The sequence below is a fragment of the Colletotrichum jinshuiense genome, chromosome 5 (genome assembly GCF_051148585.1).
Source record: "Colletotrichum jinshuiense chromosome 5, complete sequence".
Lineage (NCBI taxonomy): Eukaryota > Fungi > Ascomycota > Sordariomycetes > Glomerellales > Glomerellaceae > Colletotrichum > Colletotrichum jinshuiense.
This window is the reverse complement of record NC_139312.1, coordinates 977634-1005547: the sequence shown is the minus strand read 5'-3', so window position 1 is coordinate 1005547 and position 27914 is coordinate 977634. Positions and strand designations below refer to the sequence as shown.

General features: G+C 54.3%; 9 protein-coding genes across 9 annotated transcripts; 4 read left to right on the top strand and 5 right to left on the bottom strand.

Moving 5' to 3' along the window:
* Positions 1 to 2434: 2434 nt before the first annotated feature.
* On the top strand, positions 2435 to 3515 carry EsH8_V_000275 (uncharacterized protein; the record flags this gene model as incomplete). The annotated part of the gene is made up of 2 exons (XM_083272791.1): positions 2435 to 2898; positions 2963 to 3515. 2 exons carry the CDS (start codon positions 2435 to 2437, stop codon positions 3513 to 3515), a joined length of 1017 nt encoding a protein of 338 aa, XP_083125506.1.
* A 1199-nt stretch (positions 3516 to 4714) lies between these two features.
* EsH8_V_000274 (uncharacterized protein) lies at positions 4715 to 6498 on the bottom strand (the record flags this gene model as incomplete). The annotated part of the gene is made up of 3 exons (XM_083272790.1): positions 4715 to 5818; positions 5885 to 6391; positions 6442 to 6498. The coding sequence occupies 3 exons, from the start codon at positions 6496 to 6498 to the stop codon at positions 4715 to 4717; spliced, it is 1668 nt and encodes a 555-aa protein (XP_083125505.1).
* A 2697-nt stretch (positions 6499 to 9195) lies between these two features.
* EsH8_V_000273 (DUF5308 domain-containing protein) lies at positions 9196 to 9759 on the top strand (the record flags this gene model as incomplete). Its single annotated transcript, XM_083272789.1, has 1 exon — positions 9196 to 9759. One exon carries the CDS (start codon positions 9196 to 9198, stop codon positions 9757 to 9759), a length of 564 nt encoding a protein of 187 aa, XP_083125504.1.
* A 347-nt stretch (positions 9760 to 10106) lies between these two features.
* EsH8_V_000272 (Transketolase, thiamine diphosphate binding domain-containing protein) lies at positions 10107 to 12605 on the bottom strand (the record flags this gene model as incomplete). The annotated part of the gene is made up of 6 exons (XM_083272788.1): positions 10107 to 10223; positions 10279 to 11937; positions 11999 to 12083; positions 12143 to 12238; positions 12311 to 12357; positions 12552 to 12605. 6 exons carry the CDS (start codon positions 12603 to 12605, stop codon positions 10107 to 10109), a joined length of 2058 nt encoding a protein of 685 aa, XP_083125503.1.
* A 2976-nt stretch (positions 12606 to 15581) lies between these two features.
* EsH8_V_000271 (uncharacterized protein) lies at positions 15582 to 16829 on the top strand (the record flags this gene model as incomplete). Its single annotated transcript, XM_083272787.1, has 1 exon — positions 15582 to 16829. The coding sequence occupies one exon, from the start codon at positions 15582 to 15584 to the stop codon at positions 16827 to 16829; it is 1248 nt and encodes a 415-aa protein (XP_083125502.1).
* A 41-nt stretch (positions 16830 to 16870) lies between these two features.
* On the bottom strand, positions 16871 to 19853 carry EsH8_V_000270 (SacI homology domain-containing protein; the record flags this gene model as incomplete). Its single annotated transcript, XM_083272786.1, has 3 exons — positions 16871 to 17744; positions 17804 to 19583; positions 19655 to 19853. 3 exons carry the CDS (start codon positions 19851 to 19853, stop codon positions 16871 to 16873), a joined length of 2853 nt encoding a protein of 950 aa, XP_083125501.1.
* Positions 19854 to 20622: 769 nt separating this feature from the next.
* Positions 20623 to 21116, bottom strand: EsH8_V_000269 (RNA binding protein SNU13; the record flags this gene model as incomplete). The annotated part of the gene is made up of 3 exons (XM_083272785.1): positions 20623 to 20840; positions 20900 to 20953; positions 21011 to 21116. The coding sequence occupies 3 exons, from the start codon at positions 21114 to 21116 to the stop codon at positions 20623 to 20625; spliced, it is 378 nt and encodes a 125-aa protein (XP_083125500.1).
* A 566-nt stretch (positions 21117 to 21682) lies between these two features.
* EsH8_V_000268 (H(+)-transporting V0 sector ATPase subunit c) lies at positions 21683 to 22569 on the top strand (the record flags this gene model as incomplete). Its single annotated transcript, XM_083272784.1, has 5 exons — positions 21683 to 21699; positions 21846 to 21858; positions 21979 to 22108; positions 22186 to 22446; positions 22505 to 22569. 5 exons carry the CDS (start codon positions 21683 to 21685, stop codon positions 22567 to 22569), a joined length of 486 nt encoding a protein of 161 aa, XP_083125499.1.
* Positions 22570 to 23853: 1284 nt separating this feature from the next.
* On the bottom strand, positions 23854 to 25949 carry EsH8_V_000267 (ergosterol biosynthesis ERG4/ERG24 family-domain-containing protein; the record flags this gene model as incomplete). Its single annotated transcript, XM_083272783.1, has 4 exons — positions 23854 to 23865; positions 23922 to 24471; positions 24525 to 25700; positions 25915 to 25949. 4 exons carry the CDS (start codon positions 25947 to 25949, stop codon positions 23854 to 23856), a joined length of 1773 nt encoding a protein of 590 aa, XP_083125498.1.
* Positions 25950 to 27914: the final 1965 nt, after the last annotated feature.

Here is a 27914-nt window from a genome sequence, read left to right as displayed (position 1 = left end):
ACCAAGTGACAAGTGGATAGTGAGGGGACTGGCAAGAATGTGAGCTTTTGGCGTGTCAAAGCGCTTGCCGATAATTCGAACGAGACTGGCCGTTCTAGAGGCAGTGTGAGTGATATATGGAAGAGAAAGTGCAGCCATCTAGTATGGTGTACAAGTCCAGAGGTACCTGTGGACTCTTGCTGCTGAGACCCCGTGGAGAGTGATGACGGAATTAATTGGAGTGTGAGCGACCACAATTGCAAACATCCCGTGGTGGGGTAATTTGTCGAGCTCGAGTGTCGCTTAGCTCTGACTTTACTTCTCCTTGCTCAATCCATGATAGCGATAAATTGCCAGGTTCTTGTGGCTTCCAATGCAAGTCTGCGGACGTTTCTCTTCCTAACCGAGTCGTTCACATTGTTTTCACTTGTGTTCAATGCCTGGCGGATGTCCTCGCCTGTCAGAAACCATAAGGCATCAAAAAGTCTGCCTCAGGAGTTGAGGGCAGAAACTCATCTCCTTCTCCTCATTCACAACCCCACTTTCAGTCTCATATCCATTGCCAATTCCACGCTTTCTCCTTATTTCTATTCATGATGTCCGTTGCTGTTTAACACTTGTGGAATACGCATACGCGTTTGTCTGAACATACGCTCACTTCTCTTTGGGCTTCATACGCACGCCTAGCTTCTCAATCATATTGCCATGGCCATGTGCCAGTGTTGGGCTGGTCCCCCTCGGGCTGCCAAGTCAGCAGTCCGCCAACCGCCATGCGACGTTGCCTCGATGCGACTCTCTACGCTTGTGAAGTTGGTTCGCTATTCAATGGCTTCACCGAGAAGTTTTTAGGCACTCCATTACTTAGGAGAATAGGTCTGGGTCTGTTGGCGGGGTAGTTGCCTTCCACCATGCGCTGATCTCATCGCAACATCCAACCTAGTCACCGGTCAAGATAGGGAGTAGTCATACGGCTCATTGGCTAGTAGCCGACAGCCGGAGAAGGATTTGGCGAACCAAATGTGTGGTACGCGAGCTGTGCGAACAGTACCGGTTCTGGCACTACAAGATGACAGGAGTCCGAAAGGGGGAGGTGGTGTGGATGATGCCTGGTGCCCACGAGCTCAAGTCGAGCCAAGACGCGAGTGCGAAGATGGGACTTCAGACAGCCAGTGAATATTCGTGAGTGTGCCCACGATTGGGTCCAATGAGCAAGTGACAACAATCTGGCTATGTGCCTTTCACAAATCGCGTGTCCAATGCCTGGATGATAGCACTTCGAAACCACGCCTCCAAACCCAGCAGATTGCCTACACGAAACGAAAACAAGAAGCTGGGGCTCTCAGTACCATCTCCAATAGCAGCTGGAACTGACAGACCCCAGCAAACATCACCGAGATTTGGTTGGACCTGTTTCAACGGTCCAACCGACACATGTCAGCCTCCGAAGCTGAGGCTGTAGAACGAACGGCCTTATTTGCGGCTGTGAATATCGACTTATCACCGCGCCATGCTTTGTTGCGGCTCAGTCTTATTGAACATTACCAATAATAGGCAAGCATTACACCGTCGGGGTCGGAGGATTTGCAGAAGCCCTTCCCATGGGCGCAGTTGGGTGAGTCCTTCCAACACCATGTATGAGCCTGGACTAACCGAATCTCCTACAAAGAAACAGACTTGGCTTCTAACTGCTAGGATTCTTGGCTATGCTATAGTAATCACGGGGTCGCCAGCTCGACAAGACACGAACCCCTGCATGGCAGCCTTGAGGCCAACCAAAGCGTTCCGGTGACTCAGACAGGGCATCGCCGAATTCACAGCCAACATCAACTACGAAGATGGAGTCATATAAGGCTCCTGCAGCCTAAATCGATTGCCATAAAAACCATATATTGTTTGCAAGCATCTCTCAAGGTACGAAGGACAAGGCCACTTTTTTTTGCAGTGCACCGAATCTTAGTAGCACAAGGCAGCTGCGAGTTGTTCTCTCGAGTAAGTGGGTTGGTTCCCTCACGTGCTTCTGCCTTCAGCGCCACCGCACACTCAAGTGAGTGGGTCTACGTAGGTGAGAGTGGCAAAGGCGGGTCACGTGGACTGCGGCTGATTAATGCCGATTATCATCCTTTGTGGCTGAAGAAGCTTCCACGTCTTCAGCCAGATTTTTCAGGCCAAACTGACTTTTCCGCCATCTCTAGCATCGGAGCTCATCGAAACCTGTGCAAGCTTGACGAGGCGACGCGTTATCGAGTGCGAAATCACAATCCCAGTTGCAGCACCTCCTACTGCGACCCTTTTTTTTTTCTTTTCCTATCGACTTCTGCTCTTCCCGTCTTGCCTGCGGGTTTTTGCACAGAAACTAGAAGTCGCAACTTCCTCCCCCGGTCACGACATCCTCCGACAGTCATTCCTCACCCGTGGCAAGCTTCATCTAGCAACAACCACCGCATCGCGATTCAAGATGAGCGTCGTCTATGAACCCCGAAACTTCATGCACGATGGGTCTTACCCCCCGATCGGCGACCCGGACCACGATCATAATGGCGACCCGACTGCACAATACCAAGCGTCCGACGTTCCGGACCTTGCATCCTACAACCCTGGAGCTTCGATGTTGACAGACGATCGCTCTCTGATGCCAGATGGTCTTGGTGATGATTCCGTAGGCGTTCCCGATGCTACGCGACTTGATCTATCCGCACCGCCGAGCCTCGCATCACTTCCCTCGAATCTTCCTCCCGCGCTCCCCGAGCCACTGCCATCTAACAACAAAGATGATGGTGAAGCTTCGACTCCGTCATCGAGGGTGAAGTGCATACCCAAGCCTGAACGTGAGGTCACCAAACAACCGGACGGGAAGTTCTACTGCACATTCCCAGGATGCACGGAAGAGACGCAGGTCTTCACACGGAAATGCGAATGGAGGTAAGTCACAAACGTACCATGTCTACAACAACGGAAAATGATGCTAACGAGTTTCTGTCAACAGCAAGCACATGGACAAGCACGAGCGACCCTACCGATGCGCCGCCGAAGGTTGCGAAAAGCTCCCCGGCTTCACATACTCCGGCGGCCTCCTCCGCCACGAGCGCGAAGTCCACGGCAAGCACGGCGGACCGAAGAACACAGTCAACTGCCCTCACCCGAACTGCAAGCGGCATACTGGCAAGGGCTTCTCGCGCCAGGAGAACCTCAACGAGCACCTCCGACGAGTTCACACCAGCGACGGTTCCAGCACCGTCCAAGATGACATACAGACGGGCAGCGATGGCGACAGCGAAAAAGCCATGGGCCTCGGCGGACTTGGCCTTGGAATAGGAAACAAGCGGAAACGCTCCCGGAAGAGCTCCGACGCGGGGCTGGACGAGCTTCGCGAGGAGATTAAGCGCGTGCGCCAGGAGAACGAGGAGCTGCGCCAGCAACTCGATAGGCAGGGCCAGCACAGCTTCGCCATGATGACGCAGATCGCAGAGCTGCAGGATGCGCTGCGGACGAATCTTGACGGCACTGGCCTAGGCGCTCCCACCGCCACGATGTTATGAACCCATGACCTAACATCTGCGCCTCTGCCCGAAAGCGAGGTCTTCCTCCCGAACTTCCCGTTACGGCGTTACGACCACATCTCCCCTTAGATCCGGCAGCCACGACTACTCCAGGCTGCCACAATTTTTTTTTTCGCTCACTCGCACACATCAAACACACGTATACATCCTTACGAAACACATCGACGAGGCGTTCCGGGGCAGAGTCTTTTAATGATCCATCCCTCTTTCGGCGAGGAGTCACGCCATGTATACTTGCACATCACTTTTTCCACGAGGGTAGTCTACAGAGGGGGCAGGCGTTTCACGGTTCATCCCCTAATTTGGTTTTGTTTTACACGGTGGCGAAGCAAAGAACGATGACGACTACTTTTTGATATCCCCCTCCTCCTCCCCTTGTTTCGCAGAGCGATAGGCAAAGGGAGATTAAGAGAAACAACATTTTTCGGAGTTCTTTAGTTGCGGCGGCAAACGGTAGACTGTATTAATTCTGCCCATCCTCAACTCATGGCCCTTCCTCCCCCCCGTTTGGTCTCCTCAAATCATCATTTGTAATCCTATTGTCCTGTATTGTGGCCTGTCTTAGTGTGTAGTTAGCATAGAAGGGACGTTTTTCTAAACTTAAAACGTCCTATAAATCCATATGGAACCCTCTTCTCTTCCTACTTGACCTTATTTACCACTATATCCTTCTCCCTGTTGCCGAGAGTTTTTATTTTTATTTTGCCATTTGTCCTGGCTGGCTGAGTTGCGCGGGATGTGATGACGTACCCCGGAAGTGCTTTACGCGTCCAGGCAGTCCACGTTTGAAGAAGAAATACGCCCAGGTACGCGTCGTCACATGTGGCTTTGCCTGAGGCAAATCCGTTCCTTTTGGCAGGGGTTGTTTGCATGATGCACGAGGGAGGATCATCGTCGAGCTGAGTAATGAGGTATCCAGCAGAACATGCGGCTGGCCGATCCCGCGTCGTTTTCGGCGGCGAGTCAGCTTCTGGTGCGAGGGCAACGGGGAAGAGTGGCAACTCTCGGTGCATCGGTTTCTGGCTTTGGGCTCTCCCGGAATCCCAACGACTTCTTTGCTTGGATATCGGACTGCGTCTACTTGTATTGTACATGTTGGACTTTGGGCCCGACACGGCGCATATGCGCCGTCCAAATAAAAGTCTAAAAAGCAGAAAAATATGCGCCACTTTCCAGGCTTAGACCTCGAACACCTCGCCGATGCCTTCGGAGCCGCCTCGCCGGTGTTCGACAAGATACAATCTCCAGCCTTCCCAGTTCTTGAGCGTGCGCTTAATCTCCTTGATGCGCTCGAGACGGTTCTTCGCATCCTCCTCCGCAGCGCGGCGGAAGGCATCCTCGTCAAAGTCAATATCGTCATCTTCTAGGAACTCATCATCGCCAGTGCCAGTGAGGGCGTTGATGCCGCTCTGGAAGAAGTCACCGATGCCGCCCTGCTGCTTCCTCTGGGCAGATGGGGACGTGCCACGGCTGCCGCCGAGATCCACATTTTCGAAGCCGGGGCTGGTGGGACCCCCGATCTCGCGGCGCTTCTCTTGCCAGACTCCCCGGCGGAGATCATGGACCTCGCTCTCCAGCTCGCGAACCTTCTTCTCCAGGCGCAATCGCTCCTCATTTTCGAGCTCGTCGACTCCGTCGTCGTCGAGACCACCACCGCCATCGGCTGACTTGCGACTCCGTAGCTTCGTGTTTTCGCTTTCCAGGCTCTCAACCCGTGCTTTGAGCTGACTGACCTCCTTCTCGGCGCGCTCCTTCTCCTTTCTCAACGTCTGGGTCCGCGAGTCTTGCTCTTTGTGCAGGGTGGTCAGCGTCGTGACCTTCTTCTCCAGACCGTCCGCCTTCTTCTCGGCCTCTAGTCTGGCCGCGATGGAGTCCGCAAGCTCGTGTTCCAGGCTGCGGAGCTTCGTCTCTGCACTTGTGCGCTCGCTGCCCTCCCGAACAGCCTTTTCCGCTGTCCGGTCTAGGTTTTTCCGTAGATCGGTAAGTTCGTGCTGCGCCTTGGTAGCGGCCTTTTCGGACCGTGCAAGCTTCTCTTCCAGCGCAGCAATCTGTTCGCGTTCGGATGATGTACCGCTGGCTTGGCGATCGACCTGGGCGCGCAGCTTTGAGATCTCGATCTCCATCGACTCGATAGTCGCAGTCTTCGACGCTAGCTGGGCTTCGAGTTCGGCCGGGGGTGACGACATCGATACCGATGGTGAAGATCCGTGACGGGCGCCGGAGCGGGAGGCTTGCTGTTGTAGCTGTGAGTTCTGGCGCTGAAGGGCCTCGATTTCGGATTTCTGCGTAGAAAGGGTTCAGCAACTCGAATATAGGAACTAGCGGGCGGCAAAATGCATAATACTAACCAGCTTTTCAATTTGGCTGTCTGATCCGCCCTTGCTCTCGCCCTCAGTCTCGCGCAAATCGGCCAGCTCCTCCTCGGCCTTTTTCCATCTCTTCTCCGAGTCGGTGGATTCCTTGGCAAGGCGTTTGTTCTCCTTCTCGAGCTCTTCTATGCGAGCGACATGTTTGCGGTAGATATCGGTGGCCGTTTCGCCCTCTGCGCTCTGAGCCCCGGGCGAGAGAGGGCCAGTGCCGCCGGATACGGATCCTTGTCTGAACGAGGCGGAGCGAAGCTTCGATTGTTCAGCTAGAGATGGTTGGGAGGCATTGGGTGATGTCGGCTGCTCCGCAACTGCTTCTTCCTTTTCGTTTTCCTTCGTGTCTTCCTTGGTCGGATCGGCGGGCGTCGTTGGCTCAACTTCGGGCTCCTTCTCCTTCGAACCGCTGGGTTCCGCAGCTGCCGCTTCTCCCTTCTCCTTCTTGGAAGTTCCGCTTGCCTTTTTCGTCTTCTTCTTCTTCATCTCTTCCACCTGATGGACCGTGAGCAAGGGATTAGCAATCGCATGCTGCGCAAGCTTACCCTCTTCCTGGCCGCTGCCAGCTTCTCGGCCTTTGCTTTCTCCTCAGCGTCGGCCATGGTGAAAGCTTAGATTTCTTGTTTCTGTGTTCGACTTTGGAAATGCAGACTAGTCGTAGGTGTGCGCGTTCAGAGGGTGAGCTGTTGACAAGATGGGCGTTATTGAGAAATCGTTGTGGAATGCGAGGTGTTCACGGACTGAATGCTTTAGCCTGTCTGCACGAGCTTAGCTGTCCACTCGTGTCAGGAACAAGTCACATTCCAAAACCTGTGGCGGACAGGGGTCTCCCCCAATGACGAACGGGTGTGCGTTGCGGACGCTAGAGTTACAGGGGACAACCCTATGATTAGAAGAACGCCTTCGTAGCAACTTCGACTTCGCCAATAGAACATCAATCAACTAGACCTCATCACACCTTCCTGTACCTACGAAGAATGCTTCTTTACTTCGCATTCATGACTAGTTTATTGAATTTCAGTACAGATACTTTTCCCTTTGGCTCTCGAACCCAACATTCCAATATTCAGCAGGGATGACAGCGTATAGTAGATGCTAGGCAACCCATGTCCATCCGACCCTCACATTGAGGAACATCTTGAGCCCGTCGGTGACGGTACTGTCATTCGACACAATACAGTCATTCTCATTGATTAATAGACCGTTTGTTCAGTTTCCATATCAAATATATCATGCCTGGCGATAAACAACAATAACTCAACCACCCAAGCGGGTTTGCTTACGTCCGAATGGCGCGGCGAACTCCCCTCCTCCCCTGCACAGCTTTGGCCCACACAACGTTCTTTAATGCGTTGGCGCCTTACATCCTCCCTCGCAGTGTTCCAACCGGTCCAATCTTCCTTTCGGGCGCGGGCTGATTGGCAAGCTGCCAGTGGTTTTTATCTGCGCTGATGTCCAGTTGGCAGCAGCCAGCGCCCGAAATGGACACAATATGCATCAAGGCCCCCAGTGACAAAGCATGTCTGCCTCCTAACGCGGGATGCGACAGACCAGGGGGGGCTCGTTCATCAGGACGCCTGCCTACTACCTCCAGGGAAAGACTTACCTCATTCAGTAGGATCGGAGCTGCCGCAACAACAACAACACCGGCGGCGCCTTTATGCAGCTCAAACATCAAAGTGTGCCGGGCTGACATGCTTTCGAGAAATGCTCACCTCACCAACACCTAACCTCCCAGCGCGCGCTGGAGGAGGAACCCAGGACGGCGGCAGGAGCCATGGGACAGTGTGTTTCCAGCAGTACTACCGGCGTCGCCGCCGGCAACAACCAAGGCGAGCCCGATCCCCACTGTCAGGCGCCTGGCTGCCAGAAAGCCCGCGATCAAGGATCCAAGTCGCGGTATTGCGTTCAGCACGCCGTGTGTAGACGGCAGGGGTGTACGAGGCCACGATACCGCAAGGGCCCGTACTGTCAGGAGCATTTACGCGAGTGTCCCACCTCGCCCCTCCAAGAATGTGCTGTTTTCTGACTTCAGATCCAGATACATGTCGGGTGTCAAGGTGCCCAAACGACCAAGCTAGGTTCTTGGACGCCTGGTTCACCAACCACCTCTGCTTTGAGCACCAACCTGACGATGTGCGATACGCGTACTTTTACGGACTCGTCCCTGAAGCTGGGGCAGCGTCGGGAGCAGCAACAAATGACCATCAGCAGCATACCCGCCGCCGTCGTCGTTCGCGCCAGAAACCCAGCCCTATTCCAGCACCAACTGACGTAGCGCCAGCGCCTGATCCTCGAGAGCCCAGCTCTGAAGACTCTTCATCTGAGTCGGAAAGCGATGAGGCCTCTGTCGCAGGCCGCCGGCTGTCTGTTGTCGGAGAGGAGACCGATGGGGACGACATTCTGCTTCCCTCCATCAAGAAACCACGAGATCTCCCGGATACGACGCCAGGAACCCCGACCGCTCGTCGCAGTCAAAAAACGGTCCACTTTGCAGAGTCCCTTCCTCGCACTTCCTCTCCCGAGAGAAACCCTATCGTGGCCGCAGATGCCTGGACCGTTGACCCTGTTTCCACTTCTTCGGCGCACCGTCTCCGATCCTCCCGTCACCGGCGCAGTGTAGAGTCTCGGCCTGGAACTCGCCCATCCCCCAAGGCGTCCAGCAGTTCCGTGGAACCGGTTGCACGTAGTCGCGAGAAGCGCAGCAGCACGGGCAGCACTCCAAAGCCGACCGAAGTCAAGCGAGTAACGAGAAGAAGGTCCAGTCATTGAAAACAGCAAATCCCTTGCAGCATAGTAACCCGCCCCAACGTGGCGTCGCAGCATTCCCATGACACATACACCCCAGAGGCTCTTCTTCCTTTATCGCCATACAACTCCCCTTTCTATGACAGTCTGACAAGGACCTGTATCTTGGGTGGGGGTCTTCAATGCAGGAGCCCAAGATAATGTGCTAAAGATACAGTGTAATATCTCTCAACGGGCGGTAGAAAGGTTCCACCTTTTGGCGTCGGGCACGGCATATGGCGGGGTAATGGCGGGGTACGGGCGCGACCAAGGCGCTACAAACTACTACCTCAAGCCGAACCACCACAACCGCGAGAAACCGCACTTCTCACAAAGCCTCGTCGTTTCCCACCCTCTACTTCGCCTGCTGATCTTCTACCATATTCTGCCATAACGTCTCAATTGAATCTCTTAGCACAGGATATTTTTTCTTCAATCCACCGAAACAGAACTCATTACCTCCAACCCAAGCGCGCAACGAACGCGAGCGCAGCAGCCGCCCGCCCAACAAAATGGCGTCGCTCCCATCTCAACACCCCTCCCTAGCCCTCCACCTCACAGACCGCGCCCTCAACCCGATCCTGACCTCGGCGCACTCCCAGTCCCAGCTCGAGGCCCTCACATCCCTAACAACAACCGCTCTAACCGCCCACGCATCCGCGAACCGCTTCTCCCTCGGCCCCGCCCAGCGCATCATCGTTGAACACGGCCCGGGGAGCCCTGTCGTCCTAGCCTCCTTTCTCAACGGTGCCGACGCCCTACCGAACGGCGCTGCGAATAGTATCACCTCTTCAAGACCTGTCCCGTCCGGTGCCGCGGCTGCCACCCCGACAGGGGAGTCTTCGGCGGCAGCGACGTCGTCGGCAAGGGCGGGCGCGATATCTGATATGGGCAAGACGAGCGATGATTCAGAGAACGCGGCGCCGATGCTTGTCGGCGTTGTGGTCGCGGCTACTAGCGATGAGGCCACGGAGGCGCGTCGCGCGGCCGGTAGGCTGGAAAGGGTGGGCAGGGAATTTCAACGGGAATGGGCTGCCGAAGAAGAGAATGGCGACGCAGGCGGCGGTGGTCAGTGATAGACATACAAGGCTTGGGAACTTTCTTTTTGCAGCTGGTGCGAGCGTGGTCACGCAAAAAGGACAGCGTGTCCGCGGTTTGGCGTTTACGATGCGACGCGACCATGGCTCGTTTAGCCAGCTTTCGGTTTTCACGAGGACACGAGCGATGAGATCATGGTGACATGGAGGATTCGGCACGGAACCGCCAGGCTGCAGGATAGGCGTACAGGATGCATTCGCGTTAATCATAATCTTTGATTTTGACGGTCTCTATATACCGAGTTCATTTTCCCCGTAAACGTCCATCATCGCGCTAAAAAAAAATATCGCCAATTAACCAGTTTCTACCCATTGATATGACCGCTTTAAATAATCTGCTGGAAAGCACGGTTGATAGGAGAGCGAACGTTGGGGACGTCCTTCCAGAAGTCGACGGTGGCAACCGCACGCTTGGAGATGCCCTCGGGGGTGAACTCGAACTTCTGTAGAGGTTGTTAGTATCACTGGTATACATAATAAGGTGTGCGAAAAACTTGCCTTGTAAACGTCCTTGTAAGGACCGGAAGCACCGAAGCGGTTGATACCGAACTGCTCGTGAGAGTATCTCTCCCAGCCGAGAGTGCTCATAACCTCAACGGACAGGATGGGCTTGCCGTCGGGCAGGACGGACAGCTTGTACTCCTTGGACTGAGAGTCGAAGACCTCAGTGCAAGGCATGGAGACAATACGGGCAGTAAGGTTGTGCTTCTCCTTGAGGTACTTGACGGCGTCAACGCAGATGCAGACCTCGGAACCGGTGGAAACGAGGGTGATGTCGGCGTTCTCGGCCTCGTGCAGGACGTATCCACCCTTGGCGGCCTTCTCGATGATGGAGCCCTCAAGCTGGGGCAGGTTCTGGCGAGAGAGGGCGATGATGCTGGGGGTGTGCTTGGAGGTCAGGGCAACGTAGTAAGCAGCGCTAGTCTCGTTACCGTCGGCAGGGCGCCAGACCATGTTGTTGGGGAGGGCACGGAAGTGAGCGAGGGTCTCAATAGGCTGGTGGGTAGGGCCGTCCTCACCCAGACCAATAGAGTCGTGGGTAGCAACCCAGATGGCGCGAATCTGGGAGAGGGCGCTGAGACGGACGGCACCGGCAGCGTAGGAGACGAAGTTAAGGAAGGTTCCACCGTAGGGCAGGATGGTGCCGTAGGCGGCAAGACCGTTCATGATGGCACCCATGGCGTGCTCACGGACACCGTAGCGGATGTAACGGCCAGAGTAGTCACCGAGACCGGTCTGGGGGGCCTGGAAGTCGACGGCGTCCTTCCAGCGGGTCAGGTTGGAACCAGTCAAATCGGCAGAGCCACCGAGAAGCTCGGGCACGACGTTGTAGATCTTGCTGAGAACAGTCTCGGAAAGCTTGCGGGAAGCAATGGCGGGGTCAGCCGGGGTGTAGACGGGGAGAGACTTCTCCCAGCCCTCGGGAAGGTCGCCAGAGAGACGGCGGGTGAGGTCCTTGGCCTCGTTGGGGTACTTCTCAGAGTACTTGGCGAAGAGCTTGTTCCACTCCGCCTCGGCGGCAGCACCCTCAGCGGCGTGCTTGTTGTAGGCGTCGTAGACCTCCTGGGGAACGGCGAAAGACTCCTCAGGGTTGAAGCCGAACTTCTCCTTGAGCTGCTTGATGTCATCAGCCTTGAGGGGAGAGCCGTGGACACCGTGGGTGCCCTGCTGGAGAGAGCCGAAACCGATAGTGGTTCTCAGCTTGATGATGGTGGGCTTGTCCTTGGACTTCTGGGCCTGGGCAATGGCCTTCTCAATGCTGTCGAGGTCGTTGTCACCGTCATCGACGATGAGGACCTCCCAGCCGAAGGACTCGTATCTCTTGACGACGTCCTCAGTGAAGGCAACGTTGGTGTCACCGTCAATGGAGATGTGGTTGTCGTCGTAGATGGCAATCAGGTTGCCGAGCTGGAGGTGGCCAGCCAGGGAGGAAGCCTCGCCGGAGACACCCTCCATCAAGCAACCATCACCAAGGAAGGTGTATGTGTAGTTGTCAGAGATGTTGAAGCCGTCCTTGTTGAAGGTGGCAGCGGTGTGGGCCTGAGCAATGGCCAAGCCGACAGCGTTAGAGACACCCTGGCCGAGAGGGCCAGTGGTGACCTCAATGCCGGGGGTGTCGTGAGCCTCAGGGTGGCCGGGGGTGATGCTGTCGACCGTCTGTGACAAAGCGTTAGCGATTGGCCGCTTCCTGATTGATTGCAAAATTACGAATACTTACGCGGAACTTCTTCAGGTCGTCGATGGAGACGCCGTAGCCGAAGAGGTGGAGGAGAGCATACTGAAGCATGCAGCCGTGGCCGTTGCTGGGGAGAGACGGTCAGGTTTCGGCCGCGGAAGCTTTGTTGCTTTCCCAGGAACTTACGAGAGAACGAAGCGGTCACGGTTCACCCAGTTGGGGTTCTTGGGGTTGAACTTCATGAACTTGTTGAACAGAACGTGGGCGACCGGCGCCATACCCCTGTAAAACAAATTGGTGAGCTTTTCTGTCCAAACTCTTCACAAAACACGCGCAGGCTAGGCGAATACGTACATGGGCGCACCAGGGTGGCCGGAGTTGCTGTTGAAGGTGGCATCGACCTGAAATTCGCAGTCATTATCAGTCTCTTGTCAAGCTCTCGATTTGATTGCGTCTCTTGATGGAAGCTCGTTGATGATGGCCCATTGCAAAGGTTGTTCTCGTCCTGCCATCGCTGTGCAGGCGTGCCAATGGCGGGGTAACGACGTCTCAACGAGCGTAGCGGGGTAAATTCTGGCGGGCGGGTGAAACTCACAGCAAGCAGGCGGATCGTGTTGATCGCCTTCCAGTCTTGTTCGGTGTAACCCATGATGTCTGTATTTTCTTCCAAAAGACTTAGTGCAGAACTCGGTCAGGGAGGAAGAGAAGTTGATTGTGAAGAAGGGAGGAAGTTGAGAGCAGTCGGAGGGGGAGAAAAAAAGAGCAGATCAAGTAGGAGGAGGGAAGGGCGGTAGTAATGTGTACGGCGTACGTCGGCGGCCGGGAAGGTAATTATTGAGCATCTAGTGGGGACCTGACGTGGGAGTGGACAAGGAGGGGGGGATGGAGGGGCAGACCACTGCCGCCGGATTCACTCGAGCACAACACAACACCAGACGAGACAGCCACTGGGGGCGAAAGGTCACCACACGGTGGAATGCTTGCCGGGGGGACGTTGTCGTGGGACTCGTGGTGCACTTGGATCAAGCAACCCACTCAAGTCGCATCGTAAAATTGCAAGAGACGCTCTGGGCTGACTGGGCCGTCATGTACCTCCAAGTAGCTACATGACCTATGCCTCAGCATTTTGGACGTGAGGTGACTAGGTAGCTCCCTCTCCACCCCCCGCGCGGCAAGGTACCTTGGTCTGCCTCGAGCTGTACCTTAGTCAGAGGCGTCTGACGGCGGAATGCCCGGACGAGCGCCGCTCAATTCGCTCCGTGACACGACAGGCGTGCTCGACGTTAACTCAGCACCTCGACTCTTTCCGTCCTCACTTGTGCGGCATCTCGGCGCAGGAATCTGCATCGAGACAGAAAAGTCACTCAATGTCACTTTCCAGAACTCGCAGGGCTCTGGTGCCAATCCAAATTCACGGGGAGTGGGGGCCATGCTTTTTGTCGCATCCCCAATTTTTGGCCTTGGACCTTCAGCTCGTCTCAACAACCTCGTCGTCCGTCAGAGCTGTGGACTGACTTGTGTCGACCTGTCCCATCTGCTGGCAGCTTCTGCCCCTCCCATCGTCCAGTCGCCCGGCTTCCCGCCATTGCATTGGTGGCTTTGTCGGCCCAACCAGACAGAGTGTGTCGCTTACTGCCAATTCACCCGGCAACCCCTGTGAGGCAAAAATGTCCGGTGTCGACCTACCTGAGTTGTCCAACGATGCCGTCCCGTACCGACGTCGGTGTGAGGGCCTTTCTGGGTAATCCCATCTCGACGAATCATACCGGACTTGGCGGTTCGGCCAACCAGGATAACCACCATCAGTCCAACACATCAGTCAGCACCCAAAAGGCGTATCACATTCTGACTCTGACGTATCTTCTTCAGGACCTGACTCTCAATTCCCTCCAGATATTCAGCAAATCCCATTTTTGACTCGTGCGAGTGATGTCGCCGATGGATCATGGAGACCGACTGTCGTCATAATGCCCACAACGCTTCACCTGGGTCCCTTCGGTATCTGGCACGACCTGCAGCTTCGGCTTCTCCTTGACTAATCCGTGGAGATGGCTGCGTCTTTTGGGTATCTCCGGCCCACCCTATCGCCCCTCCTCCTCTTCCTCCCCGGCCAGTAGCCTCGCGCTATTTATTCACTCATGATGCTGCTTCGGCCATAGGCCCAGAGCGAACCGGAGTTTAAGCCTCGTCCAAGCAAGTCAGCCTGAGAGAGCCAAGCGCCGAAAATATCCCTCCTGCTCCTCCTGTGTCGCTCGCGCTGTTTCACGCCGGCGACGCGGATAAGCTCTGGCCGCCTCTCCCACCTCGACCCTGGCCAATTCTCTTGCTGAGATCCAGTCATGCCAGTGGACCCTGGCCGCATAATGGCACCCTCCCGTCCCCTCTGAAATTTTCGCTCTTCGGCCTACGCAGCCTTCTTTCAGCATCAGATTGCCCCTCCGACCCCTCCATTGCGTAGGCGGGTTTTTTTTTTGCAGGTCAACGCGCGACATCCGTTGATAATAGTGTACGGCCAGCTCGGATATCTCATAACCAGATCGGAAACCCAGCAAAACCGGCTGACCAAGCCAAACACTCGGACGACGTTCCGCACCAAATGTAAGCCCATCACACACTGCGATATCTCGTGGACAGGGAAAGCATCTCCAAACCCCGGCGTGTCTCAGAACGCGGCACTCGGGGCCGGTTGAAAGCACGCCGTGAATTCAATGCCGCGATGCCCTTTCTGTGCTCTTCACCTCTGTCCCTCCTCCGGAGCCGGTGAGCATGGGCCACCCGCCTGGGATGCGACCAGTTTCGTATTTATCCGCACAAATCAAGGCGGCCCCAGGCCCAAGCTCCCTTCTTCCCTGCGGATGACATCAAGCCTCTCCACCCGCATATCCGCCACTTGAAGCGACTGTATCCGTTGTTGGTTGAGATTGAGCGGATGAAGATGCGAAAAAAATAAAAATAAAAGTAATTGGTTTCGGGTCAAGTTATTGAGAACCTGGCTTCGCCTCAATTCGCCGAGATGAAGTCTAGCCTCACTGTTGTAGATGCGGAATCTGGCCGTCTGGCATTGGCTAATCGGGCCTCTTATGACGACTGGCCGAACTCGAGCGTGGCCAAGTTTTACGATGAGCCATCGATATTGCTCTTGACAGTGCATCGGACCACCTTTTGATTTTGCAATGAAGCCGGCAGTCTAATTTTGCAATTCGCAAGAATATCGTCGATTTTGTCCCAATCGCCAGGTGCTGTTGAATCTCAATTTGAGATTCAAATCCGATGTTGGTTCTCATGAGCTCCTCTTCCGGTAACGAGCCACGAGCAAAATGTGAAAGCGGGCGGTGTGGATCCTGCCCGATTGAGTTTTCGCCTCACCCAAGTTCAACCACAGCCATAGACCAAAAAAATACATCAAGATAGCCTCAGAGTAACCCAAAGCCAACAACTTGTAAACTTCGAAAAGCGTATATCAGGTATACGCCGAAATTTTATTCCTGGGTAGACAGTTGTTTGATCTGCTTTAGTTCGAGGAAAACTCGTTCCGTCGAGCCAAAACCGCTTCGACTTTTACCCCTCCTCCGGGGCCTTTTTTACCAGTCATTTAGGTGAATATTCACCATACCAACTCGCAAAGATGGGCAAAAAGATGCGCGTTGAGAAGAACATTCGCGAGAATACCTTTCAGTCGGGGAAAAAGCCCTCAAAGGACAAGCCGAAGCCCAAGCCGCAAGCCTCAAAGCCCCAGCAACAGCCGTCATCGTCGTCCGCCGACACCAACGCTCCGCCACCCCTCCCCCTGCCCGTCCAACAACGGCTGCTGTCGTCCTTCAATGCCGCCTTCAAGCCGGTCCTCACCTCGGACACCTTCCCGGCTCTCCTCCAGGAGGTGAAGGCTGCCCTCTACGCCCGCGACTTTAACGCTGCCTTCACCTCCGCCCGCCCCGAGGCCCTCGACGCCTACGCCGCGCGTTGGAGCCCCACCCGCGCTTTGGGGTATGCCGCCGTTCTTCTCGGGATCGGCGAACACCTGGCGGCTGATGTTCACCGGGATGTTGTCCCCGGGGCTGGTGATCTGGCCGACAAGCCTGCTGGACCCTCTGGAGGCGATGGGGCCTCCGGGGATGACGATCAGGACGCCCCTGGAGGGAAAGATGTTGCTTCTCCCTCTGCCGCAGACGAGGCCTCGACGACGGGTGCCCAAAAATCCATCAAGATGCTCTCCATAGGAGGTGGCGCCGCAGAGATAGGAGCCTTCGCAGCCTACATCTCCCAACAGGAAGACCCCTCCCTCACGGGAACTATCGCCTCCCTTGACTCCGCACCCTGGAACAAGGCGGTATCAGAACTCCACGGCGCCCTTACGGTCCCACCGCCTCTGCCACAGTACGCCAACGCAGCCGCAAGGGCCTCCAATGCGGCGGTTGTCCAACCGGAACGCCTGTCTTCGACATTCACGCAGCAGGATGTCATCCTCATGACGCAGCAGCAGCTCTCGCAAAGCCTGGGTGACGAACCATTACTTGTTACATTACTATTTACGCTTAACGAGCTCTATACTACCGCCGGCATTGGCAAGACCACCTCCTTCCTCCTCAACCTCACCGCTACGATTCCCCACGGCTCCCTGCTTCTCGTCGTCGACAGCCCTGGCAGCTACTCGGAAGCGGCTGTTGGCAAGGAGTCCAAGAAGTATCCCATGCAGTGGCTGATGGACCACACTCTTCTCAAGAAGACGGAAAAGGACGCTGTCGAGGGCTGCCGATGGGAGAAGCTGGAGTCTCACGATTCTATCTGGTTCCGCCTCGCCGATTCTTTGAAGTATCCCATTTCTCTTGAAAACATGCGCTACCAGATGCACCTGTATCGCGCCACCAAACCCTGAACGCCAGAAAACGACATGCATGCGACCGACGGGCAAAGCATTTATGCCCAGACGAGCCTCTTCAGAGAGTAGCTCAGGTGGTCCAGCAAGCCGGTGCTCTGTCTCGCTTCCTCTAGCGAAATGATGTCGCCCTTCTCTATGATGCTCTCGGTGCCTGGCTTCTCCTTGCCAGGTTGACTCAGGAACGCCAGTCGTTCTATTTCAGCGCAAATGTTGACAACCTGCTGGATCTCGCTGAGCTTCGGGCCCTCGCCCGTCACAGCGGCAGATGACTGTGAATAAGGAGCCTTAAAGGCTATCTTTCGCACTGGCGAAGCCTTGGGGCGTCCGCCTCCTAGCAAACTACTTAGAGCGGATTGGTGCTGCTGCTGCTGCTGCTGCTGCTCCGGTTCACTTGGCCGGTCCGTCTTGGCAGCACCCATGTTCGAGATAGTCCTGGTGTTTGTTCTCGTGATGTCGTTCTTGCCCGGCTGGTACGAAACCACGAGACCAACGTTCTTCATCTCGTCCGTCTGTCCCGGAGAGACCGTCGAGATGATGTATGTGCCAAACTTGATGCCAACAACATGGGCCAAGTCGATACGCTCAAAAGACGACACCTTGTCCATATTCCAGTCAAATCGGCAGAGGTAGAGGGCGGCATCCGTCAGCAAAAGGACCACTTCTTCGAAAGGCAGAGACCGCAGAGAGTCTGATTGGTGCGGGCTGAAAAGAACCCAGCCGCCCATGAACTCTTCGCTCTCGTCCGAGATGACGCGCCTTTGTGAGAGCTCAATCGCTTGCTCCCTCATCTTCAACATGGAGACTGCAGGGTCTTTCGTCATCATTTCGGCCTCGAATTCTTGGAAGACCATCGAATTGACATTCCCCAAGAGGAAGTCGATGGCGGCCTGGCTGAAGAAGTCATTGACCATTCTAGGATATGCGTTAGCAAGGTAGAACTAGAAATTAGGAGAATACAACAAATATCTCACCCATTGTAGTATCGTGTCAATGAAAGGCCTAGGTCGTTCAGAGTTCCGCCTAGGTTTCTTTTTCTCGTCCTCGTGTAGTCGCCCTTCATGGCCGCTGTCGACGCATACTGTTTCGACACAGCATCACCATTGTCGGCCCAAAGTGTGTTGAACCATGGCGTCTGCTGGTCTACCTGAGCAGCAAGATCGTAGCCCTCCGCCTTAAGCTGGGCTTCAAGCATGAACTTTCCAAACGAACTCTGGCAGACATTCGTCCTGTCAAGACAGTCCATACAGTTGGTGCGCAAAACGCCTTGCTGCTTTACTAAGATGCTTCCAGCTTCTTCGATGGTGCTGCCAAACCCCTCCAACTTGTCGCGAAGTGTATCAAGAAGTAAGCTGACGTTCTCGAACTTCATTCCTCGGCAAGCCGAGTGGAAGTCAAACCACTCAAACGGAATCGTATAATCCTGGTTTTTAAATTCTTCCTCGTTCAGTCTTTCGACCGTCTTTTCGTACTGATTGCCCACCGTTGCTTCCACGCCATGTTTTTCGACCAGATTGACAATCTGCAAGTCACCGTATTCCGACTTCAATCGCTCGAAATGCTTTTTCGCTGCAGTGTAGTTTGCTTCTGGCGAGTGTTGAATCACAGGTGCTGGTTTTAGGGATACGGGCGACTGTGTAAAGAAAAGCGGAATGCTGCCTCGGATTTGGAGAAAAGAATAGATCTTGGACGACTTATCCCAGGAGGTACTTGAAAGAATCTGCTCCGTTTCAACGGCGTTCGCGACGTAGCCCTGTTCATCGATGCCTCGTCTCAGGTATCTCAGACCAGCTCTCTGCGTTGAACGGCGTGAGATCACGGTCAAGATAAACCTCTTCTCAGTAGAGCGTAGGTCGATCGAATCGCGGACCTTTTCTGACGGCGGCGAAGGCAGTTCGGAACCAGGTTGTTTGATGGGTGACATCTCCACGGAATCTCCCAAGCCTTCGTCATACTGCGGAGGGCTGCTGTCTACGACGAACTGTTGCTGTCCAACGAATCCCTGCATTAGGGGAAGTAACAGGACATCTTGCCCAGCTTCCACAAATGGTCTCAAGGTGTTCTTGTTCCAAAAGAACATTGGGTCCACGCGTTCATGAAGAGGGACTTCGTTGGAGTGGGACGTTGAACGGCTCGCCCAACGCCGCGTGATGTCGAAGTCGTATGAGAAGAAGAAGCTCCGCGATGAGCCAAAAAGAATCTGGGTGGTCCGAAGAAGCTTCGGCAGTAGCGTAGACGTCGGCACTGGTTCGTCGGTTTCGTCCAACGCCAGCTGCGAAGCCGAGCTTTTGGTCGGACTATGGTCTATGGAGCGCCGGACTTGGTCCGCTGTGCCACTCCAACCTGTCGTCCTCTTCTGATCTTGTGTCCACCCGCTCTTGCTAAACCATGTGCGCGCGAACCTCCCATAGCTTCCTCTTCTCCCAATAACATCCTTAGCAACGGTACTCTTCACAGCTTCGGGTCCCTTGTCGTTGTCTGATTTGGCTTCTTGAGCGGGATCCTCGACCTCGTCACCGCTTACTGGAAGCTCGACATAGTCATCACTATCGCTGTCTTCGGCATCCTTATCCGTTTCTCTGTCTTGCAACTCCAAGGCAGTCTTTGCAATAGCTTCACCAGCTTCCTTTTGCGAGGCGCATGGGGTAACGGCGACCTCTGTGACGACGTAAATCGGGAAGCCGCAGATTTGAGCGACTTGCTGGCGTCGAGTAATCGTAATCAAGTAGCTGAGGCGCGAGACGGTAATGAGTCCTACGCCACGCGATTGTCAGTCTCAAATGCGCAATGATAACAAGCTGCGGCTGCATCCTCGGAGCACGCACCTATAACGCCGAAGGCCTCGAATGAAGAAGTCGGCTGTGAGATATCTGGAATTTGCTCTCGAGATGCGGACGTTATTGACGCGTCGCCATATTTGATCCTAACCGGCTGCGCGGGGCGCTGTCCTTTGGTCACAAACGGTTGGATAATAAGGCCGTCGACCGCAGCGCAGATGATGATCTTGCGAGCGATACCGGGCATTTTGCGATCCGTGGCCATGCAATGCGCAGGTAGCGATAGAGACTCAATAAACGGTCGGAGCAATCCCGGAGCGTCTCAGAAGAGTCATGAATAGGGTAAGAATGATTCCCAAAGTTTCAGTATTTACACATTATTGGTGTTGGTGAGGATGCAGGGGGGAGAATGGGACGTTGAGTGCAGCGAACCGCTGATGATGTCTCCCGCCCATTGAAAATCGTACATGCAGCTATGACATGGGTGGTGGGCCGCGGGGTAACGTCAGAGTGCATTTCCTGGGCGGCGCGTGCAAGTCCAGGTCACGCCTGAGACACCGGCCCGATGAGTGGTCCAGTCCAGACGCGCTCAGTCTTCATTCGTGCAGGGCATGTCAAATTTACCACACTTCGGGCTTAAGCTCTTGCCTTACCTTCAGCTATTGGATCCTGACTGTAGTACTCCAAAGATAATTTCCTCCATGATATTGTCTCAGCTTTAGCACGATTACTTGCATAGTTGAGGACATTGCATATTTGAGTTTTGACGATCTCAATTGACGGTTTTCTGAACCTCGCTATTTCGGGGAGCTAGCCTACTGCGAAACCGGCACCGCCAAATGGCAATGTTTACAGCCTTGGGGTGCGTCGTCATAGCATGAAGCGCCGAGATAGCTAAGGCCCAAGAATAACTAGTCGACGCCTATCAACAATTCAGACTTTTCCATTCCAAACAGTTTTCAGCACCACCCAGGCTATATCATAAACGCCACCCAATATCCTGCATCGTGGGTATCTTAGATTGCGAGTCTCTCGACCTTGTCCCTGAGAGCGCGGATGGGGCCGGCGAGCTCACTGCCCTCGTTGGAAGTGATGCTAGCGGCAATGACGGCGCGGGAAACACCGCAGGCGCGGCCAAGAGCGGTCTTGGACTTGACGTAGACGTAGGGGACGTTCTTGTCCTCGGAAAGGAGGGGAAGGTGAAGAACGATGCTGAGAGGGTTGGTGTCGGCAGCTAGGGAAAATGTCAGTTCGGCATTTTTACCGTTGAAGGGGTCAGTAGAGAGCACTTACCCAAGATGATGAGCTCAGAGACACCACGGTTGAGGGTCTTGGTGGCCTCGTTGGCTGAAAGACGAAAGTCAGTAACGGGGACAAAGATTTGAGATTCAAAGTGTTACGTACCGCCCTTCTTCAGCTGACGGTAGTGCTGGCACTGCTGGACGAGGTCCAGAATCTCCTGCTGGAGGGCATCGTCGGCCAAGGGCCAGGCAGCGGATTGATCAGCCATTGTTGAAGAGTTTGCGTCGAGGAGATGTCTGCAGGAAACGGTCAGATTTTATCAATCAATGTGCTTTGAACTATTAAACGTACCAAGTTTATAAACAGCAGGGTTCCTTGCGTTGGCTCGCCCTGATGGTGAGATGGAAGCTCGGTGGATGTGCGGTGGTGAACGTGAAGATCCAAAAGTCTCGGAACTGAAGCCAACGAAAAAAAAATATCCCACCTTCCCCAAATTTCGACGGCAGATTCCGCAGGGGAGTGGATCCTGTGGTTGCCCCTTCGGAGGCCACATTCAGCCGGACTCCGGCACTGCCTCCTCTTTGTCTTACGTAAGGGCACGGAGCTGTCAACGCGCCGCAAAACCTTGCAACCAACCAGAAGGCCAACCTGGAAACGAGATCTTAACAAGCAACACCTCATCTCCAGCCGTCGCCGAAGCATCGAACCTCGCCGCCCCAACAGCCATCACCGCAATCGCCCTCAGCCCAGCTGTCGCCGCATCTCCCTCCATTCCCGACCTTCTCTCGACTTTTTCTTCGACTTTTTCTGGTCCGAACCACCACAACCGTCAAAATGCCTTCCGAACTTTGGTACGTCAACATGCGTGTTGCCCCCGTCTACGAGCTCCCTATTCATCAACCGAAGCTTCCAACACCATCCATTTCGATGCCCAACTTGCCCAGCTAGCTTTCCATCATGTTTCTGAAGCTCATATGCTAACGCGATTATGTTACAGCCCCGTCTATGCGGTTCGTCACCCCTGTGCATCCCGAGTCACCGATCCATGACGTCGCCCCTTCCTTCCCACCGATGAGCCATTTGGGCATCACCACGGCACCGCGCCAACGACATCGCTAACAATTCTATAGCCCTTCTTTGGTGCCATGGGTTGCACCATCGCCATTGTCTTCACCTGCTTCGGTGCCTCATACGGTACCGCGAAGTCCGGTGTCGGTATCTCGGCTATGGGTGTCCTGCGCCCTGACCTGATCGTCAAGAGTACGAAATTACCTCCGTCATCCTGGACTAGTTGCGCGCCGTCGAAATGCAACATGGTATGCTAACAACTGCTCTAGACATCGTTCCCGTCATTATGGCTGGTATCATTGCCATTTACGGTCTTGTCGTGTCCGTGCTTATCTCCGATGGCCTCAGCCAGCAGATGTCCCTCTACGCTGGTTTCATCCAGTTTGGTGCTGGTCTTTCTGTCGGTCTCGCTGGTCTTGCTGCTGGCTTCGCCATTGGTATTGTCGGTGACGCTGGTGTCCGTGGAACTGCCCAACAGCCTCGTCTTTTCGTCGGCATGATTTTGATTCTCATTTTCGCTGAAGTCTTGGGTATGTCTGGTTACCTTTCCTCCCTGCATCCATCCATATGCTGACTTATCATACCCAGGTCTGTACGGCTTGATTGTTGCCCTTCTCATGAACTCCAAGGCCACCCAGGACGTCACCTGCTAAACGAAGACAATGAAACGACGAATGCTCGGTTGAACGGTTGACAAGATGTACTTAAGCCACAACTTGCACGGGCATATCTGCCACAAAGCAGACAAATATCATCAGCAGGCGCGTCGAAAACTCGAATCTAAGGTTTTAAGGCATAGGCGTGGAAACGGTTAAGGGTCACGAAATGCCATGTTTGAGACGGTCGGGGGTTGCTTCGATCAAGAATCAAACGTATATGTACTATTGTGCCATCAAGGTATGCTATCCATTTGGAGGGCGGTTGCTCAGCATAGACAATGGTGATGGGGATTGGAATTGTAGTCTAGGTTGCGATAATGCTTTCTTGCGTCTACCATGTTACACAATGCACCCGTACCCACGTGATGTCTTATACTCGGATGATGGTGCTTGTTTTCTAGAGACATGCTCGGGTGGGGTCTGAACGTATACTAGATGCTCGCAGCTGACGCACTCGCAAGGTACCTACGATGCCTCGGTACCATGTCTTCGGGCCATCGGTGTAGGCAAACACCAAGTCTTGCTGATGATAGCTCCGGCGCAGATCACTCCGCTTAGTCACCCCGTCAAGATGTCGAACGTCTACTGGCCAGTTATCTATGCAAGATATATGATGGTCATGTCGGGGTAATGATGACACCTCCTGTGGGGAAAGGATGGAGCTTGATTGAATAAACCTCACATACGAGCTCTTAATCAGAGACACCCCTCAGGAGAGCTAGGCTAGTGTCTCCCTCGGCGGGAGAAGCGTGTGCTGAAAAGAGGGCCGCAGGGCTTGGGCGAGAAGCCTCGGCGTTTCCTTTGCTCTGCGCCTATGAGCCGTCGGATATTCTTTCTCGTCAGCCCCTTGCGCATTCACGTTGCTGACTTATTAGTTTGCCTGGGGGTTGGGGGGGGGCCAAGAATTACTATAGATTAGTGGAAAAGTCGTGGTCTTGAATGATGTGGTGGTCTTGATGTGAATATTTCATCCCACTCATTTTACTTCATTTGAATTGACGAACAAGTACTGTCATGATATCTACAAAGAAAGCTGCGGCGACACTGCTGTCGAAAAGAGCACCGCAGTGATATATAATTACAACTCTTTATGCCGGCATGTTCACGTATGATGCCGGCAGTCTTTTTCCTTTTCCCCCGTAGCTTGCCAGCTGTCATGATTACCCTAGCATTCACCAGTTGCACCAGCTCCAGGTCACGAAGCATATATGTACAGAAATGGCCTGATGGCCGTGGCATAAGACGCCACTTATTTTCACGTTCGAAGTCTCAAGCCCTTTAAATAACGTACTATGGGGAAAGTCAGCCATGATTGTCACTCAAATAGCTCGATACGAAAGACTTACCGGGATGAAGAGGTAGGGAACCTCGCGCTCGTACTGGGTCCAGGCGTCACCGTACTTCTGGCGGCAGCGGTGGATGTCACGGGCGGCACGGTGAGCGATCATGCCGCAGAAGAAGACGGGGTAGAACCAAGGGAAGGGGCTCTTGAAACCCGTAATCAAGCCCCAGCAGATGGCGAAGAAGGCATCGCAGGTGTAGTGGATCTTGCGAGCGTAACCATACCAGCCATCAGCCAAGATGACATCACCCTTGGCCGAAGTAATGGTCTTGGGGTTCTTGACAGTCTGCCAAGGTAGCTGAGGGAAAGTCTTGCGGGCGACCAGCTGCCCACGCTCTTGGGCGCGGAAGCCGTTCTTCTGGCTGTTGGTGGTGTCCCAAATCCAGTAGACGAAGAGGTACGAGATGAACAAGGCGGCAAGCGCGAAGGGGTTCCACTTGTACTCCGAAGGGTGGTGGTTAGCCAAGAAGATGGTGCAGTGGCAGTACGACAGAGGAACACCGGCAAGGTTCCAGAAGATGAGCATGAAGCCCCACTTCTCGTAGTACATGTCCCTAGAGCAAAGATTGTTAGATAGTCTCAAGCCAGGGAAGTAGGCAAATCTTACCAGGTGGGGACAATGAGCTGCTCGCCCTTGGCGCAGGCATTGGCATAGAGGTAGTGAGCCATGACCAGGAAAAGCACCTCGCCAGAGACGTAGCCGTACTTCTCGTACTGACGGGCAGCAGCACCACAGCTAAGACCGAAGAGGATGAACCAGGGGATGCGAACTTCGAAGAACATCTTGAAATCCAGAATGCCGAACATGCGAGGGTTCAGCTCGGCACCAAGGAAGAAGTCGTAGATCGGGTAGCCGGTCATGCGGTGCTGGGCACCTCTCAACAGAGCAGAGAAGTAGGCGACAAAGGCCACGAGGAAGCCGCTAAGAATGGCCACAGACATCAGGGGTCCAAACTCGTCAATGAAGGTGTAGACGGGGAAGAAACCACTGAAGTGGAGCCCAGCCATAACTGCAATCGTGAAGTAGAAGCTGACGTAGGCGTTGCAGAAGTACTTCAGCTGCTTGCCGTTCTCATGAGCAAGGGGCTTGCCCCAAGCCCAGACACCGGGCAAGACGCAGTAGCAGATTCCCTCGAAGGTGAAGAAAGTCCAGTAGATGCGCCAGGCACGGAGAGTGGGGAATGCGCCGGTGTAGACAAGGTCGAAGAGATGTCGGCCGAAATCGCCCCAGCTCTGGCCCTGTTCGCGAGTCGGCGGCTTGCCATCGTAGTAAGTGGCTCCAATCCACATGTACCACATCAGCAAGGGGAAACCGATCATCAGTGACAACGTGCCGAGACTGCCGCCAAACTCGAATTCGCCAGAAGCATCAATCTTGGGGTCCGTACCGACCTCCCAGCCATCGATGATGTCGCCCTTCTTATAGACGTGCTGAACATCATCCGTTTTGGGAGGGACAGCATGGCCGTTGATCGGCACCTCAGTCTTCACCTCCTTGGCATGTCCATTGGTGGCATGGCCGTTGGTGGCATGGCCATTGGTGGCGTGGCCATTGGCCGCTTCCTCCTCCTTCACGTGTCCGTTGGAGTGTCCGTTCGCCAGGGGCTTCTCTTCGTCCTCGTCGTCAATCTCTTCCCGAAACTTGCCAGTGGTGCGTCGTCGAGGAGTGCGGGATGGCGGCTTCGACTCGGAGACATCTGTGCCAGAGGCAACCTCGGGGGACTTGCGCCTGGTGGAAACACGACGAGGGGTTTCGACCATGCCCTCGAAGAGCTCCTTCTTCCTGCTCAGCATATTAGCCACGTTACGAACACAGTTGCCATGCAGGGTATTGACTCGTTGGAGGAGCGAACAGCGGCGGCCATGGTTCCAGCTTACAGCAGCTGTTGGCTCGACAAAGCGCACAAGTCTGGCAGGTGGTGCAATGATGTTACGACAGGCCCAATCACCTCGAGCAATGGCAAGAAGAGGGCAGGGGAAGCAATATTCTGACTAACCTGGGAGTCTGCCGCAGCGAGTATCGACCCGTCATGTTGACTGCTGTTTTATACAAATACTCTAACGTGGGGTCATGCACCTCTCGTGTAGCTGAAAGTCAAGTCCGTGTGACGGTCGTGGATCTTTCAACAGCGCGGCCAGGGTTCGCGGATGAAATGGTTAGCAGCGACGAAGGGATGTCGTCTGTGGCATGGGACAGAGGCGGTCTGGACGGGGAATCCGAGTACGACCAGACGAGGCGTCGGGGTGGCGTGCAAGACGGGAACTTGGAGGCCTGACAGACTTTGGGGAGTCGGAACGGCGTCAAGTCAAAATTCGCAGCGTGTCCTCGGCTTGCGATTGGACCCTTGTCACTGCGCTCTCAAAATTTTGTTGATATTTGTGTTTGCCCCTTTCTGCTGGTAGTCATGGGTCACCAAGAGAGTCGAAATTGGGGGTACTTCCATTTGGGCGCGAAAGCCCTAGCTCGAGAAGTACCTACCTGCCTCCCAGTGGTTACTCTAACCTTCTCGGGAGGACCCTCGGCCGCAGGGGGGCCCGCATATGCACGATTCGTCTAGACATCAGGCCAATCAGAAGCTTCCTTTTACTTCAATTCGGATTTCGACCTTCGGACCCCACTGCTAGACGAAAGCTCGCTGCAATAGTGGCTGCACCCTGTGCTAACGGCGCATATCGATCGATTTTGCCCTGAGCTCCGGCATCAAATCTCCTACACGACGCCTGCATGACATGCATTACCCGCCATCGTCTACAAGGATTTTCGAGGCTGCTCAGAGCGGACGGCCCTTCAATAAACCCCGGATTACCGTCACGCAACGACGGAGTCGTACAGCAACCACAGGAGGGTCCTCCTTGAAGATAGGTTGCAACTTGTTTCGCAAACTGCCGGTGCAAGGTTAGCAACTGTGTACGTACCTGCATATACACTATACGTCCCTGGGTTACTCCTCTCTCAGCAACGGCTGCTCGCATATACGATGAACCTATTGGCCGTAGAATTCATGAAAGGCTTCGATCTGTTGGTGATCTTTTCTAAAATTGGAACAAGCATTCTTTTGAATCGTGTTATCTGATGAAGCCTGATACATTGATCTTGTCATCGTTATGGCGGACCTCAACCGATGGATGTGGTGAGCCAAGCTGAAGCCATTAGTGAGAAAAACAATAAAGCATGCACGGTGCATTGGAAACCTGTGATGCCAACCAAACGGATATCAATTTAAGCTGTAATTTGATTTCCCGGCTGTCAAGTATGCCTTCAACAACTTAAGGGAGCTTGATCCGCCGTCTCCGACGAGCTCGTAGTGTTATACTAGGCCAACTGTGATTGCTCACCACACTTGCCAAGCGCCAGCATTCTGCGCGAAATGCGGAAGCAAGCATCGAACCATACAAACGTCTCAGCGTCCAAAATATTATCTCGGCCTTCTTTCCCCACAGAACGGACGATAGATCAAGTACTCAGGCAAATAATCAGGCAAGCATTCTGATCACCTTGGTCGCGACTAGGCAGATATCGCACCTTGCTCAATGTCGTACAACTTGCTGTGTTGTTGGCGGTAGAGCCAGGCAGGACGTACCTGTACGTACTTGCCTGCAAAAAATTGGCCTCAATGGTTCCTACGGTACGTACTTTCTCAGCTGATTTCTCTGTTCGCACGGACCACTCAGAAAAGATATATAATGCCTCCCACCCAGGGCAGGTTTTGGACTTTTTCCCTCTTTCTCCTTACCTTCTCTTTGCCTTTTGGCTTAGATCAAGTGTAGTATCTGTTCTTTTCAGTTTAATCTCTGAAAGATCTCCATGGAGATCAACTTTGATTATTCCTATTTTTGATCTTAGGTGATGGCCTCTGCAGCTTGCTGTACGCCTTCTCCATCGTGTTCCTGGTATTTCACTACCTCCAGGCGACGCAAACTACGGTTTTCATTGCATTTGTCTGGCTTGTCCAGGCGTGCGAAGAAGACGTCTCCGTTGCGAACCTTGATGAACTGA